Source organism: Caloenas nicobarica, chromosome 5, assembly GCF_036013445.1.
Source record: "Caloenas nicobarica isolate bCalNic1 chromosome 5, bCalNic1.hap1, whole genome shotgun sequence".
Taxonomy (NCBI): Eukaryota; Metazoa; Chordata; class Aves; order Columbiformes; family Columbidae; genus Caloenas; species Caloenas nicobarica.
Genome location: NC_088249.1, coordinates 2,022,717 through 2,039,289, shown reverse-complemented (window position 1 = coordinate 2,039,289; position 16,573 = coordinate 2,022,717). Strand labels below are relative to the sequence as shown.

At 53.9% G+C, this 16,573-nt stretch overlaps 2 protein-coding genes across 2 annotated transcripts; both read left to right on the top strand.

Annotated features, from left to right (window-relative positions):
- Positions 1 to 7,504: 7,504 nt before the first annotated feature.
- On the top strand, positions 7,505 to 8,956 carry LOC135989707 (inositol 1,4,5-trisphosphate receptor-interacting protein-like 1). Its single transcript, XM_065636724.1, has one exon. The coding sequence runs from the start codon at positions 7,505 to 7,507 to the stop codon at positions 8,954 to 8,956; it is 1,452 nt and encodes a 483-aa protein (XP_065492796.1).
- Positions 8,957 to 12,786: 3,830 nt separating this feature from the next.
- Positions 12,787 to 14,238, top strand: LOC135989730 (inositol 1,4,5-trisphosphate receptor-interacting protein-like 1). Its single transcript, XM_065636762.1, has one exon. The coding sequence runs from the start codon at positions 12,787 to 12,789 to the stop codon at positions 14,236 to 14,238; it is 1,452 nt and encodes a 483-aa protein (XP_065492834.1).
- The last annotated feature ends 2,335 nt before the right edge of the window (positions 14,239 to 16,573 follow it).

Here is a 16,573-nt window from a genome sequence, read left to right as displayed (position 1 = left end):
AGCCGTGTCGTGAGACGTCTGCATATTTTTTAATCAAACCATTGGTCCGTTCCACGATCCCATTGGCTTGGGGGTAATATGGTGTATGAAACACCCACTTAATACCTTCCCTCCTAGCCCAATCTTGAACCGTGGCAGCTGTGAAATGTGTGCCATTATCACTTTGGATGTCCTCAGGGGCAGGTAGAACACTAAACCACTCACACAATACTTGCACTGTTTGGTCTCCAGTGGCAGCGCTGACAGCCGTAGCCATTGATAGTCCTGGTACCACCTCAACTCCCACCAAGATGTATTTTTTTCCATGAGAGGGTTTTAATGGCCCGACGTAGTCAACTTGCCACGTACTCCAGAGAGCCTTGCCCTGTCTGATGTGCTGGGCCGGGGCCTGATTTGGGTGATCAGCTTTAAGTCTTATCCGACACTGCGGACAGCCTGTCAAAACTGCTTCACCTGTCTCCATGGACACTGGCCATCCCCGAGATCGGCATTCATAACACAGATCTGCTTTCCCAGAGTGGCCTCGTTTAACACGTAGCCATTCGGCCAACCGTGACCATTCCTCTGATATGCCTTTAACCACTCTAATTTGGGCCAGATGATCAACCTGCTGGTTCCATTTGGCAGCCCGGGTTCCATCTTTTGCATGTCCTTTTACCCAGCCCACACTCGAGGGCTGTGACCTGCCTACCTCTAAGCGTCTTTGCCAGTCTTCAGCTCTCCACACTCTAGTGCGACTTACTTCCCACTGGTTGCATTCCCATCGGCATATCTATTCAGTTGCACCTTTATAAGTTGCATACGAATCAGTGTAAATTGCAGAGGCTCCTGCTGCTGCTGCTAACAAGAGAGCACGTAACTCTCCTACTTGAGCACTACCTTCCCCCTCTTCAACTATTGTTTTCCCGGTGGCAATCTCCAAAGCTACTGCCTTATACTGCCACTTTGTCCCTATCCGATGGGATGATGCATCTGTAAACCAGACCCGCTGTGTGTCTGAGTCTCGGGTTAACTCAGGTGCTTCTTTAATTGGGGAGGGCTTATAAGACAGGCTCAGCAGGACTGGATCAGCGTTCACAGGTTGTTGGAGTTTTGAAATTTTAACAGGACCCTCTTTCAATGGCAACAACTGACTAACTCCCTCCAAATAGGCATACCACTTTTGTACTGTTGCTTTCTGTGCCACCCCCTCGGGGGGGGGTGACCCTTTAAGGATAGAATTTAACAGAGGGAAAGGACCTTGCGCAATAACGTCCTGTGACGTACGTAGTCTCTCTACCTCTTTAACTGCTCGGGTGAGTGAGAGGAGTCCCTTTTCCCACTCTGATTATTGTTGTTCAGTTTCCTTGAATGCGGTGGAAGAAAACAACAGGGGTCCGGTTGGTCCACTTGGCCCCTTCTGGAATATGCCACAATAAGAAGCATGTTTTGCAAATCCCCATTCCACCCTTAATGGGTCTTGTGGATGCAGTGGGCCCAATTTCTGATAGGTTTTAAGTTCATCTTTTAGAACATTAAGGGCCTCTGTATGCTGTAAAGTCCAATCCCATTTTTTGTTTTTCCGGAGTAGATCATATAGGGGGCAGGCAATCACGGAAAACCCTGGAATATGCTTTCTCCAATACCCTAGTGTACCCAATAGCTGTTGCAAATCTGTCTTGTTGTTTGGGATTTCCCCCCTTTCTATAGTAGCTAGGGTATCATCAGGCACTGCCATAGCTCCCACTATCCACCAAGCCCCTAGGAATTTAACTTCCTGCCCAGGACCTTGGCACTTGGAAGGTGGAATATCCAATCCAGTCTGTGTCAATAGATTCCAAATAGTCTCTGCTGTTTGTCCAACCTGTCCTTTATTATCTCCGCCCACCAAGATGTCATCTATATACTGATATAGGCAAATGTATGGGGGAACCTCCACAGCATCAATAAGTGTGGCAAGGGCATTATGGGCAATAGTAGGAGAGTGTTTGTACCCCTGAGGGAGCCAAGTAAAGGTATATTGTTTCCCTTCCCAGGTAAAAGCAAATTGTGCTTTATCTTCCTCCCTTAGGGGAATCATAAAAAACATATCTTTGACATCTAAGGTGACCATCCATGGATGGGCTGCTGCTTGTATTGCAGTCACTGCTGAGGATATATTTGGTACGGCAGCTGTTAGGGATGCGGTATTGCTATTCAGTTTCTGATAATCAATAGTTAGGCACCACTGCCCATCAGGTTTGTGAACGGGCCAAACCGGAGAATTATAGGGAGAGTGGGTGCGGCTGATTATTTGTCTTTTTTCAAGATCAATAATGACTTCCGTAATACCCCGTTTTGCTGCATTTGGCAGTGGGTATTGCGGTTGTGAGTGCAGGTTATTTTAGATGGCGGCAAAGCAGAAGCAACTTGCAAAATCCTAATATCAGCAGCCCCCTTAAGCTGCAGTGGCACAGAGGTGAGTTGCAAGATCCTAATGCGAGCTGCCTTTGCAGCATGGCTCCCGAAACTCCAAATCTCACCATTAGGCAAGCACCACCATTTACCTTCCAAGATATCAAATCCCAATACATTTCCCTTGTAAGGGCTCAGAGCTATTTCCACAGCCGTCATTCGCTTCTCCCCAGGCAGCCAAAACTGAGTTCGAGCTAAAGGACACCTTTCCACTGCACCCGTTACCCCTACTATATTAATAGCCTTCCTTGATGGTTTAATCCCGAGTTTATCAGCTTGTTGCTTGTTTAAAACACTGATTTGGGCACCTGTGTCAATCAAGAATTTTAAACTTATCCGCTTTGACCCGACGGGAATATGTATGTATGGTTCCTTACCAGCGGACCATTGGCAAGAAAGTACTAGGCGGGTCGGGCGGTCCAGATCCCAACCCGCAGCCTCTGGTTTTTCATTCCCCTCGTGAGGATATGAAAGGGTTAACGTCTCGGCTGTTCTCAAGGGGAGGAGCGGTTGCCGGTGCTCTTTTCATGTTCTCAGTCCTCCCCTCTAGTAATCCCACCAGCTCCTGTATATGTTCCCCAGAGAGTTGGTGTAGCATCGTTTGAGAGACCCTTAAGGCGAGTGCCTGACGCCACAAAGGGCTTCGCTCCCTATTGCCAGGCCGGTTTAATCGGTCGCGGGAGGGGAGAGAGTCGTCCAGGGGAAGCCCCCCAACCCATTTTCCAAACTCTCCTGTTCCCGTCAGTGTTGCTAACCGAGTCCACCCATCCCATTTCACGCCCGTAGGTGACTAAATTGTGTAGGACTTCAGCCCAAGTTAATACATGTGCGGGAGGATTTCGGGGGTTCTGTTTATTACGATCGATGACTTCCTGAATTCTCTCCCTGAGGGACTGGACACATATCTTTAAGGCACCCGGTAATCCCCCGGATGAGAGGACGAAGGTGGGTGGGATTCACTGACGCAGCCATGGGGAGTGAATGCCCCCTCCCATACATTGCTTGTATACAAGCAGCCTTTTGAACGCCTTCTACCAGCTTCGACAAGCCTCGTATTTTAATAATGCCAGGTTCTCCGTGTTCTCTGGAATCTACACCACCTGCCCAGTAAGCCACACGAGATGTTATGGGCTGATTACCGTCCGGACCATCACTTAAAAACACAACAGGTCCCCAAAAGCCCGCGGCTTCCTCATTACTAATATCTGATCACCGCCCGTAAGCGAAACGCGCCAGAGATATTCCGTTTCTGGTTCGCCTGGCTTGCGTGAGAATGTAGCTTGCAAGTCGCCGAGCTCAGGTCCTGTCCACGGGATGCTACGAACGGCAGTTCGAGGATTTCCAGCCCGTGGCCCTGTGTGTGTCTCAGTTTTAATGAGAGGACGTACATTCTTTGTCTCTACCTCCTCTTCCTCAACACTATTATCAGAATCTCCCCAGGAACCTCGTCCCAGTCCTCAGGATCTCTAATAGATTTCCGAGTTCGGGGGCTTTGCTCTGCTTCTAAGCCCAAGCTTTTGTTCTAACAAACGTACTAGCTTGTTCAGTTTATCTGTTTCCCGCTCTTCTAACAAACGTACTCGCTCTTTCAACTTATGTATTTCCAGCTCCTTTTCATAATCACGCCCCTCTGGCTGTTCGCGCGGTTCAGGCTGCTTTCGAGCTTGCTTCAAACAAGCGTACAGAGCAGCGCCAAAGGCAGCACATAGGATGGCGCCAAGGGCAGCACATAGGATGGCGCCAAAGGCAGCACATACGATGGCGCCAACGGCAACACAAGCAGCGGCGCACGCAGCCACCGTCACCGCCGGACCGCACCAGCTCACTCCCGTCTGGGTGCAAGTTGTCACAGAAGGATTATCACAGCTGTAATCCCGAAATAATGTCTCCATTTCTGATAATCCTGCCGACTACGCCAATTAAATGTCATGGAGGCACCCCAAAAATAAATTTAGGCGGACTACAAGGTCCAAAATTAAACTTTATTCTGGCAAGAAAAACACCGCCGATAAACCGATTAGGGACAGGGTTTATGCAACTAACTAGCACTCCGTAACATAAAATACAGGTTCAGATATCAAGTTAGGAGATTATTTGTGATACAGCAAAATAAGAATGAGGATCCACAGCGTGCATACACGCACTCACAAAACAAAACCGCAGCCCTCTCTGCCCTATTTGTGCACAAAGAGGAACACTGGCTACTGCAGCCAGGACTTCACACTGATCTGTTCCAGACGAGGACTTCACACTCGTCTGCTTCAGACGAGTGAATTATTAAAACATATGTTTAGTCATTTACCACTCACCTAAGCGCGGAGGTGAGGTGCTCCCCATCCCGGGAGGTTACCTTAGATGGTTTCTCCGTCTAAGGGGAGCGACTCTGGCAGCATGGCAGACCCGCAGCTCCAAGGAGACCACACAAAGGGCAGTCTCCAGCGGGAACCCCATTTAGAGTCTGCTCAGATCTGACTGTGGGCATTCCAGAAGCTTCTCTACGCCCCGCCCCCGAGTGTGGGCCTTTGAGAAGCTTCTCGGCTTCTCTGGGCTGTGGGCACTCTTAGCCCCTCCTCTGCTGAAGACCCTATCCACTGACTCTGGGTCTCCACAAAGAAAGCCGCTAGCTGTTCCATGGAAGGCCCCAGTCCTGAGAAGGGCAGGGGGGAGGAATGGGCAGTCACCAGTGCACAGTTCTCAGGGCGAGGCGGGGGAAAGTGCAACTGCCACATGCTCATTTATAATAACTGGGATGCAGCTCCACGACCCACATTGTGTCTCACCTTGGTAAGGACTGAGCCAGAGCCTACCGAGGCTTGCTCCTGAAAGTAGAGCTCGCCATCGGCATGAGTCCCGTGGAACTGGGGGGGATTACTCGTGTCCATAAGCGGTTCTCCAGGGGAACGATCTGCAGGGGCAGTTGAGCTCCTATGGCGCCGGTGTCTGCAGTGATGCAATGATGTCATTTTCCTGAACTGCAGCAGACTGCAGCTGAGGAAATTCAAAATATTCTTAGCCTTCCCCTTTCCATGGGGTATTCCTGTACTGCTGTGTACTTGTACTCTGTGACTTCTCACAAGCCCGCTGTGTTCAGCCACCTCATCTTTGTTCTGCCCACTTCTCCTGTGGGGTTTCTGCATCCCTGAGCAGCTTCCATAGCTACTGTTTCACACTGCACAACCCGAATTCCCAACTCCTATTTTGCTGGCAGATTTAAGCCTGTGACCTGTTAAGGACAGAAACAGGATGTTTATTACATCAGAGAGGTGAGGAAATTATTTTCTTTTCAAAACACTTAGCCCTGTAAAGCCCTTTTAGAGATCACACCTTAAATGTGTTCTCGTGCAGAAAGGGATTTGGCTTATTTTGTTCAGCCTAGACGTTGTAGTTTTTCCCTCCCTGGCAAGGCAGGAATCCATGGATCCTTGCAACAGACAAATTCACAGTGAACTCAAGTGTTGTATCAGAAAGGACAGGGACAGACACAAACCCTTGCAGTAACTGGAGGTTTTTCCTCTGAAGTTCCGAATTCTGGACTGGATGCTGTTCCTGAAGGTTGGCATTAGCCAAGCAGTTCCAGCCAAGCAGAGTCCTGCTGACATGAGGAATATTTTGGAATACTCGTGAGCACAGCCTAGTGCAGTCTGCCCAGTGTCTGTGCTCTGTCTGCAGCAGCTGGTCTCTGAGGAAAGGAGCTTTAACTCATTCCCCTCATCTTCCTTTTTAGAGAATCATAGAATACCTCAAGTTGGAAGGGACCCATAAGGATCATTGAGCCCAACACCCTGTTCCTCGCAGGACTACCTAAAATGAAACAATATGACACTGTCCTCCAGACCCTCCTTGAACTGGGCAGCCTCAGTGCCGTGACCCCTTCCCTGGGGAGCCTGGGGAGCTCCAGAGACCAACCACCACCTTAGAGAAGAACTGTTTCCTAATGTCCAATCTGAATTTCCCATGACGCAGCTTCATTCTATCTCCTCGTATCCTATCGCTGGTCGCCAGAGACAGGAGGTCCGTACCTGCCACTCCACTGCCCCCCTTGAGGAAGCTGTACACTGCAATGAGGTCACCCCTCAGCCTTCTCTTCTCCAAGCCGGTTGCCATCTTGGGCACCCTCCTCTGGACACGCTCTAAGAGTTTCATGTCCTTCTTCTCCTGTGGTGCCCAGAACCGCACACAGTGCTCCAGGTGGGGCCGCACCAGCGCAGTGTGCAGCCCGACAATCTCCTCCCTCGCCCGGCTGGTGATGCCGTGCTTGGTGTGCCCCAGGACACGCTTGGCCCTTTGGCCTGCCAGGACACACTGGTGACTCATGTTCAACTTCCCATCAACCCAAACCCCCACATCTCTTTCTGTTCGGCTGCTCTCCAGCCTCCTGTAGACTCGATGATCTTAAGGCTCTTTACCAACTTCAATGATTCAATGGCTGTGTGATTTAACTTGAAGCTTGCCAGGTGCAGAGTCAGAGGTTGGCCTAGATGGTCCTCGTGGGCCCCTCCCAACCCAAAATGTTCTGTGATTGTGAGATTGCCATGGGCAGGCAGAGGACAACAAACCCAACGTGAAGCACCATGCGAGGGCCCGTGAAGAACATGAACTCTGGCCCAGCCTTCACCAGGACACCGGGGCAGCTGTGAGTGGGGCCGAAGGGCGGGCTGGCCGGCGGGCGTGCCTGTGACGCGCTCTGGCGCCTGTGACATCAGAGGGGACCGGTCTCCACGGGGCGGTATATAAGGGGCGCCGGCAGCAGCGCTGCCCCAGTCCGGCCTGGGCCAGCGGTGAGTGCGCAGGTGGGGGGAGGCCGGGCTGGACGGGGGCCGGGGCAGAAACGCGGCCCCCGGGCGTGGGTTCTCACCCTGCATGGAGGGCCCGGCCGCTCACGGGAGCACCTTGGCCAGGGCTCGGAGCAGCCGCCGCCGGGGCTGGGGCAGCCCTTGCTGCCTCCCAGCTGCCTCGGCCCTGCTCCTACATGCCCCAGCTCCCTTGGTCCGCGGCCCCACTCCCTCCACCGCCAGTCCCCTCCCTCCTGCCCAGCCCCACTGAGCCCCTTCTCTCCCTTCTCCTGCAGGCCATGGCTATCGTGGACATTTTCTTTGGGATTTGGCAAATTCTTACCTTGAACGTGCAGTCGGTCGGCTATGAGCCGGACGAGGAGACGCGCGAGCGCATGGAGCAGCGTGCGGAGATGCTGAACCGGGAGGTGAGTCGGCTGTGGCAGGAGGTAGAGGAGATGAGCCAGGAGCACAGGAACCAGGAGCAGAGCGGCTTTGCCTGGGCACCCCTGCTCCTCTCTGCCTTGCAGCACTGGCAATGCTGGGCCCTTGCTGGAGTCCTGGTCCTGCTCTTCGGGCTCTGCTGCTGGCTCAGGAAACGGAGCCGTGAGCCAGAGAGAGATGCAAATGACCCGGGAAGGTTTTTTGTGGAGCACATCCAGAGGCCAGTTCAGAACTGGGACAGAGAGTGCGAGGCTGTGAAGAACCTGGTGGAAAGATTCCTCTTTGTCTTCAAGTATGTCGTCTTCAAGCCGTGGTACCCATTGCTGGAAAAAGCCATCGAAGTGGGCAGCGCTTTTGAAGGATGGAGTCCCCGTGAAGAAGACATCACCTACCGCCTGCTTGTGCCCCTGAAGCCACCCCGTGGACACATCTTCCACCTCGAGCAGGACCCCGTGTGGCCGACGAGGAACTTTCGCATCCGGGTGGAGTTGGTGTGTACCTGTGAGATGGAGCAGCCGGCAGGAGAGACACGTTGCTTCCTCCATGACCCCGAGGAGGAGCAGAGGGGGAGGGAGGGCCCCAGCATCCTACACGACCTCTGCACTGACTCCTACCTAGATGTGCAGAAAATTGCGCGCTGGTTCCAGAACGTGGTGAGACATTCCTGGAGGATTCTGCCCGAATCAGCCACACACCGCCTAACAATGCTGCCCTCCGAACGCTCCTGCAAATTCCAAGTGACACAAGGCCCGGAGAAAAGGCTCTTAATTGAGTTGATCTTTGGGGTGCAGCAAGGCGACTCGGACATCTTCCTGAGCAGCCACAATACAGAGGCTGCCTACACCCCAAGCACGACCTGGCTGGAGAGCTACTCTGTGGCAGAGATGAAGTTCTTCAGGCATATTGCCAGGCAGGCGCAGCCTGACAGCGTCCACCTCAGATGCCTGCAGCTCTGCGCCCACAGGCTTCTGCGCATACAGTTTTCCACCTATACCTTGAAGACCCTTCTGATGCACCTGCTGACCACCATACCCCTGTCAGACTGGGGCAGGAGGGATTTCTTGGAGCGGCTGGAGGACATCCTGCAGTACCTGCGCAGCTGCCTGGAGGACAGATGCCTGAACCACTTCTTCACTGGCAACGACAACGTTCCCGAGACGATTATTTTGCCCCCGCATTTGCAAATGGCTGAACCGCTCAACCTCTTCCAGCACCTGGAGCAGGATCCGGATGCCTATGAGGATGCATGGCTTGAGTTTCTGGTGCTGCAACATCGGCTTCGTAGACTGGTGCTCCAAGGACGCTGAAAGAGGTCTTCCTGTACAGAGCTGTGTTGCATCATCCAGGAAGAAAAAAGAGGGGAGAAAGCAGGGCACAGAAAGGAAAGGGAACACCCTGTGCAGCAGTGCTCTGCCAAGAGTGGCAGCATTCCCCTCTCAGTGGTCTCCCCAGCACAGCAGCCGGTGATGTCTACATTGGTGACAAAGGGCTCCATCTGCCTCTGCGTGTCCTCTGGGGTCTGGGAGACTCTCTGCCCACCCCAGACACTCCCCGGCGAGCTGGTGCCACAGAAACGAGCACGCTGGACACGAGGAACACGCCGATCAGTCGGCAGTGGGAACTGGTGCCGCACCTTTCCTGCCCAGCAAAAGCACTCGCTGGGGAGTGGGACCCGATGCAGCTGAAGAGGCCATCGCGAGGAGGCTTGTGACAGGGACTCCGTCGCCACCCGGACAGCGACCGCACTCCTGACTTTGACAGCGTTCGTTCCTTCTGGGAGCTTTAGCATGTGCAAAGTTGCCAATAAAACTTGTGTTTGAACAAATGCTGCATCTGTGTCTGTGCATCACTTCCTCGGGGAACACAGGCATAGGGTGCAGCTTCTCACAGAAGACACCCCTGTGCAAGCCCTGGCAAAAAACACGACCTTGCCACACAAAGCCAATACACTGCTGAGCTGCTGCAGAAGCAGGGAGCATTTTGCAGAAGAGCTGATGTGGTGGGTACTGGTTTCATGATTCACTTGGCTTTGGCTTCCCAGGCGTTGTGGGTTCATCCCAGCAGGCAGCTTGGCATCACACAGCTGCTCAAGCCCTTTCCTCCAGTGGCACAGTGGAGAAAATCTGAAGGGTAAAAGTGGGAAAAATTGTGCGTTGAGTTAAGGCAGCTTAGTAGGTAAAGCGAGAGCTACATGCCCACGCAGAGTGAAAAAAAGAATTCATTCACTCTTGCCCTGGTCTGCCAGCAGACCTGCCTTTTCAGGAACTCTTCTGCCTCCCTGCACCTTGCGTTACCACAAAACATCCTGGCCTTGCATGGCTCTCCGGGTAGTAGCATAGAATATCTCGACTTGGAAGGGACCCATGTGGATCACCAATTCCAACCCCCAGGTCCTCGCAGCACCACCTAAAATTAAACCATATACCTAAGATTGCTGTCCAGACACTCCCTGAACTCGGACAGCCTTGCTACCGTCACCCCTTCCCTGGGAAGCCAGTTCCAGCGGCCAACCACTCTACTTAGGGAAGAACTTCTTGGGAATGTCCCATCTGAATTTCCCCTGATTCAGTGTCATGGAGGCACCACAAATGTCAATTTTATGCAGACAATAAGTTCCAAAACAGACTTTATTCTAGCTGGAATGTGTAGCCAATAAACAGATTAGAAATAGAATCACAGAATGTCAGGGATTGGAAGGGACCTTGAAAGATCATCCAGTCCAATCCCCACGCCGGAGCAGGAACACCCAGATAATGTTACACAGGATCGTGTCCAGGTAGGTTTGAATGACTCCAGAGAAGGAGACTCCACAACCTCCCTGGGTAGCCTGCTCCAGTGTTCTATATACCTTACCACGAAGAAGCTTCTTCTCATATTTAAATGGAACCTCCCAGGATGGTTTGTACCCATTGCCCCTTGCCCTGTCGTTGATTGTCACCGGGAAGAGCCTGGCTCCATCCTCCTGACACTCACCCTTTACATAGTTATAACCATTAATGAGGTCACCCCTCAGTCTCCTCTTCTCCAGCTCAAGAGCCCCAGCTCCTCAGCCTTTCCTCACACGGGAGATGCTCCACTCCCTTCAGCATCTTCGTGGCTGCGCTGGACTCTCTCCAGCAGTTCCCTGTCCTTCTGGAACTGAGGGGCCCGGAACTCGACACAATATTCCAGATGCGGTCTCACCAGGGCAGAGTAGAGGGACAGGAGAACCCCTCTTGACCTACTGACCACCCCGCTTCTAATCCACCCCAGGTCCCATTGGCCTTCCTGGCCACGAGGGCCCAGTGCTGGCTCATGGTCATCCTGCTGTCCCCCAGGACCACCAGCTCCCTTTCCCCTGCACTGCTCTCTAACGGCTTGTTCCACAACTTATACTGGAACCTGGGTTTATACCAATTACTTAGCACTCCGACAACATAAATCACAGACTCGGATATCAGCTCAGGACATTATTGGGGTGTGACTACAAAGAATCACCAAAATCCACGGTGTGCATGCGTACACTCACCAGAAACCAAACTAGAGGCCTCTCACTCAAGGGTACCCAGAACAAATATTCACTTGCCTGGTTTAGGCCGCGACTCACTCAAGGGTATATCCAGCAGAGAAAAACAACCACTCACCCAAGGGAGGAGGTGAGGCGCTCTCAATCCCGGGAAGTCTCCTCAGACAGCGTCCCCGTCTAAGGGGAGGGCTCCAGTTCACAGAGCCGCTGCTCCCAGAAGGCCACTCAAAAGGGGTCTTCGAAGGGGACCCCATTAGATACCCTGGTCAGATCTGGCTGTGGGCATTACAACATCGTCCAGAAGCTTCTCGGGGAACCTCCTTTGTGGAGGACCCTGTCAATTGACCAAGGGTCACACCCCTCCTGCCCACTCAGCCACGGGGAGGTGAAGTCACCCTGACCCCAGCTGTGGGGAAGACGTGACCGTCAGCACCATCCCAGCTGTGTACGTGGACACAGGCACAGTGGGGCACAGCGGGGCACAGTAGGTGCTGAAGAGCCATCAAGCATGCTATCAAAGGCTTGGGATATTGTCAGGCGATGTGCAACTGCCACGGGAAGCTGTAGACTGCAATGAGGTCACCCCTCAGCCTTCTCTTCTCCAACCTGAACAAGACAAGTGACCCAGGCCACTCCTCAGAAGTCTTGCCCTCAAGGCCTTGCACCATCCTGCTCGCCCTCCTCTGGACACACTCTAAGAGTTTCATGTCCTTCTCCTGTGGTGCCCAGAACCGCACACAGTGCTCCAGGTGGGGCCGCACCAGCGCAGTGTGCAGCCCGACAATCTCCTCCCTCGCCCGGCTGGTGATGCCGTGCTTGGTGTGCCCCAGGACACGCTTGGCCCTTTGGCCTGCCAGGACACACTGGTGACTCATGTTCAACTTCCCATCAACCCAAACCCCCACATCTCTTTCTGTTCGGCTGCTCTCCAGCCTCCCGTAGACTCGATGATCTTAAGGCTCTTTACCAACTTCAATGATTCAATGGCTGTGTGATTTAACTTGAAGCTTGCCAGGTGCAGAGTCAGAGGTTGGCCTAGATGGTCCTCGTGGGCCCCTCCCAACCCAAAATGTTCTGTGATTGTGAGATTGCCATGGGCAGGCAGAGGACAACAAACCCAACGTGAAGCACAATGCGAGGGCCCATGAAGAACATGAACTCTGGCCCAGCCTTCACCAGGACACCGGGGCAGCTGTGAGTGGGGCCGAAGGGCGGGCTGGCCGGCGGGCGTGCCTGTGACGCGCTCTGGCGCCTGTGACATCAGAGGGGACCGGTCTCCACGGGGCGGTATACAAGGGGCGCCGGCAGCAGCGCTGCCCCAGTCCGGCCTGGGCCAGCGGTGAGTGCGCAGGTGGGGGGAGGCCGGGCTGGACGGGGGCCGGGGCAGAAACGCGGCCCCCGGGGGTGGGTTCTCACCCTGCATGGAGGGCCTGGCCACTCGCGGGAGCACCTTGGCCAGGGCTCGGAGCAGCCGCCGCCGGGGCTGGGGCAGCCCTTGCTGCCTCCCAGCTGCCTCGGCCCCGCTCCTACATGCCCCAGCTCCCTTGGTCCGCGGCCCCACTCCCTCCACCGCCAGCCCCCTCCCTCCTGCCCAGCCCCACTGAGCCCCTTCTCTCCCTTCTCCTGCAGGCCATGGCTATCGTGGACATTTTCTTTGGGATTTGGCAAATTCTTACCTTGAACGTGCAGTCGGTCGGCTATGAGCCGGACGAGGAGACGCGCGAGCGCATGGAGCAGCGTGCGGAGATGCTGAACCGGGAGATGACTCGGCTGTGGCAGGAGGTAGAGGAGATGAGCCAGGAGCACAGGAACCAGGAGCAGAGCGGCTTTGCCTGGGCACCCCTGCTCCTCTCTGCCTTGCAGCACTGGCAATGCTGGGCCCTTGCTGGAGTCCTGGTCCTGCTCTTCGGGCTCTGCTGCTGGCTCAGGAAACGGAGCCGTGAGCCAGAGAGAGATGCAAATGACCCGGCAAGGTTTTTTGTGGAGCACATCCAGAGGCCAGTTCAGAACTGGGACAGAGAGTGCGAGGCTGTGAAGAACCTGGTGGAAAGATTCCTCTTTGTCTTCAAGTATGTCGTCTTCAAGCCGTGGTACCCATTGCTGGAAAAAGCCATTGAAGTGGGCAGCGCTTTTGAAGGATGGAGTCCCCGTGAAGAAGACATCACCTACCGCCTGCTTGTGCCCCTGAAGCCACCCCGTGGACACATCTTCCACCTCGAGCAGGACCCCGTGTGGCCGACGAGGAACTTTCGCATCCGGGTGGAGTTGGTGTGTACCTGTGAGATGGAGCAGCCGGCAGGAGAGACACGTTGCTTCCTCCATGACCCCGAGGAGGAGCAGAGGGGGAGGGAGGGCCCCAGCATCCTACACGACCTCTGCACTGACTCCTACCTAGATGTGCAGAAAATTGCGCGCTGGTTCCAGAACGTGGTGAGACATTCCTGGAGGATTCTGCCCGAATCAGCCACACACCGCCTAACAATGCTGCCCTCCGACCGCTCCTGCAAATTCCAAGTGACACAAGGCCCGGAGAAAAGGCTCTTAATTGAGTTGATCTTTGGGGTGCAGCAAGGCGACTCGGACATCTTCCTGAGCAGCCACAATACAGAGGCTGCCTACACCCCAAGCACGACCTGGCTGGAGAGCTACTCTGTGGCAGAGATGAAGTTCTTCAGGCATATTGCCAGGCAGGCGCAGCCTGACAGCGTCCACCTCAGATGCCTGCAGCTCTGCGCCCACAGGCTTCTGCGCATACAGTTTTCCACCTATACCTTGAAGACCCTTCTGATGCACCTGCTGACCACCATACCCCTGTCAGACTGGGGCAGGAGGGATTTCTTGGAGCGGCTGGAGGACATCCTGCAGTACCTGTGCAGCTGCCTGGAGGACAGATGCCTGAACCACTTCTTCACTGGCAACGACAACGTTCCCGAGACGATTATTTTGCCCCCGCATTTGCAAATGGCTGAACCGCTCAACCTCTTCCAGCACCTGGAGCAGGATCCGGATGCCTATGAGGATGCATGGCTTGAGTTTCTGGTGCTGCAACATCGGCTTCGTAGACTGGTGCTCCAAGGACGCTGAAAGAGGTCTTCCTGTACAGAGCTGTGTTGCATCATCCAGGAAGAAAAAAGAGGGGAGAAAGCAGGGCACAGAAAGGAAAGGGAACACCCTGTGCAGCAGTGCTCTGCCAAGAGTGGCAGCATTCCCCTCTCAGTGGTCTCCCCAGCACAGCAGCCGGTGATGTCTACATTGGTGACAAAGGGCTCCATCTGCCTCTGCGTGTCCTCTGGGGTCTGGGAGACTCTCTGTCCACCCCAGACACTCCCCGGCGAGCTGGTGCCACAGAAACGAGCACGCTGGACACGAGGAACACGCCGATCAGTCGGCAGTGGGAACTGGTGCCGCACCTTTCCTGCCCAGCAAAAGCACTCGCTGGGGAGTGGGACCCGATGCAGCTGAAGAGGCCATCGCGAGGAGGCTTGTGACAGGGACTCCGTCGCCACCCGGACAGCGACCGCACTCCTGACTTTGACAGCGTTCGTTCCTTCTGGGAGCTTTAGCATGTGCAAAGTTGCCAATAAAACTTGTGTTTGAACAAATGCTGCATCTGTGTCTGTGCATCACTTCCTCGGGGAACACAGGCATAGGGTGCAGCTTCTCACAGAAGACACCCCTGTGCAAGCCCTGGCAAAAAACACGACCTTGCCACACAAAGCCAATACACTGCTGAGCTGCTGCAGAAGCAGGGAGCATTTTGCAGAAGAGCTGATGTGGTGGGTACTGGTTTCATGATTCACTTGGCTTTGGCTTCCCAGGCGTTGTGGGTTCATCCCAGCAGGCAGCTTGGCATCACACAGCTGCTCAAGCCCTTTCCTCCAGTGGCACAGTGGAGAAAATCTGAAGGGTAAAAGTGGGAAAAATTGTGCGTTGAGTTAAGGCAGCTTAGTAGGTAAAGCGAGAGCTACATGCCCACGCAGAGTGAAAAAAAGAATTCATTCACTCTTGCCCTGGTCTGCCGGCAGACCTGCCTTTTCAGGAACTCTTCTGCCTCCCTGCACCTTGCGTTACCACGAAACATCCTGGCCTTGCATGGCTCTCCGGGTAGTAGCATAGAATATCTCGACTTGGAAGGGACCCATGTGGATCACCAATTCCAACCCCCAGGTCCTCGCAGCACCACCTAAAATTAAACCATATACCTAAGATTGCTGTCCAGACACTCCCTGAACTCGGACAGCCTTGCTACCGTCACCCCTTCCCTGGGAAGCCAGTTCCAGCGGCCAACCACTCTACTTAGGGAAGAACTTCTTGGGAATGTCCCATCTGAATTTCCCCTGATTCAGTGTCATGGAGGCACCACAAATGTCAATTTTATGCAGACAATAAGTTCCAAAACAGACTTTATTCTAGCTGGAATGTGTAGCCAATAAACAGATTAGAAATAGAATCACAGAATGTCAGGGATTGGAAGGGACCTTGAAAGCTCATCCAGTCCAATCCCCACGCCGGAGCAGGAACACCCAGATGACATTACACAGGATCGTGTCCAGGTAGGTTTGAATGACTCCAGAGAAGGAGACTCCACAACCTCCCTGGGTAGCCTGCTCCAGTGTTCTATATACCTTACCACGAAGAAGCTTCTTCTCATATTTAAATGGAACCTCCCAGGATGGTTTGTACCCATTGCCCCTTGCCCTGTCGTTGATTGTCACCGGGAAGAGCCTGGCTCCATCCTCCTGACACTCACCCTTTACATAGTTATAACCATTAATGAGGTCACCCCTCAGTCTCCTCTTCTCCAGCTCAAGAGCCCCAGCTCCTCAGCCTTTCCTCACACGGGAGATGCTCCACTCCCTTCAGCATCTTCGTGGCTGCGCTGGACTCTCTCCAGCAGTTCCCTGTCCTTCTGGAACTGAGGGGCCCGGAACTCGACACAATATTCCAGATGCGGTCTCACCAGGGCAGAGTAGAGGGACAGGAGAACCCCTCTTGACCTACTGACCACCCCGCTTCTAATCCACCCCAGGTCCCATTGGCCTTCCTGGCCACGAGGGCCCAGTGCTGGCTCATGGTCATCCTGCTGTCCCCCAGGACCACCAGCTCCCTTTCCCCTGCACTGCTCTCTAACGGCTTGTTCCACAACTTATACTGGAACCTGGGTTTATACCAATTACTTAGCACTCCGACAACATAAATCACAGACTCGGATATCAGCTCAGGACATTATTGGGGTGTGACTACAAAGAATCACCAAAATCCACGGTGTGCATGCGTACACTCACCAGAAACCAAACTAGAGGCCTCTCACTCAAGGGTACCCAGAACAAATATTCACTTGCCTGGTTTAGGCCGCGACTCACTCAAGGGTATATCCAGTAGAGAAAAACAACCACTCACCCAAGGGAGGAGGTGAGGC

Bases quoted from the DNA above. Each gene is read 5' to 3' on its own strand.
- LOC135989730 (XM_065636762.1), top strand. From the start codon at position 12,787: ATGGCTATCGTGGACATTTTCTTTGGGATTTGGCAAATTCTTACCTTG.
- LOC135989707 (XM_065636724.1), top strand. From the start codon at position 7,505: ATGGCTATCGTGGACATTTTCTTTGGGATTTGGCAAATTCTTACCTTG.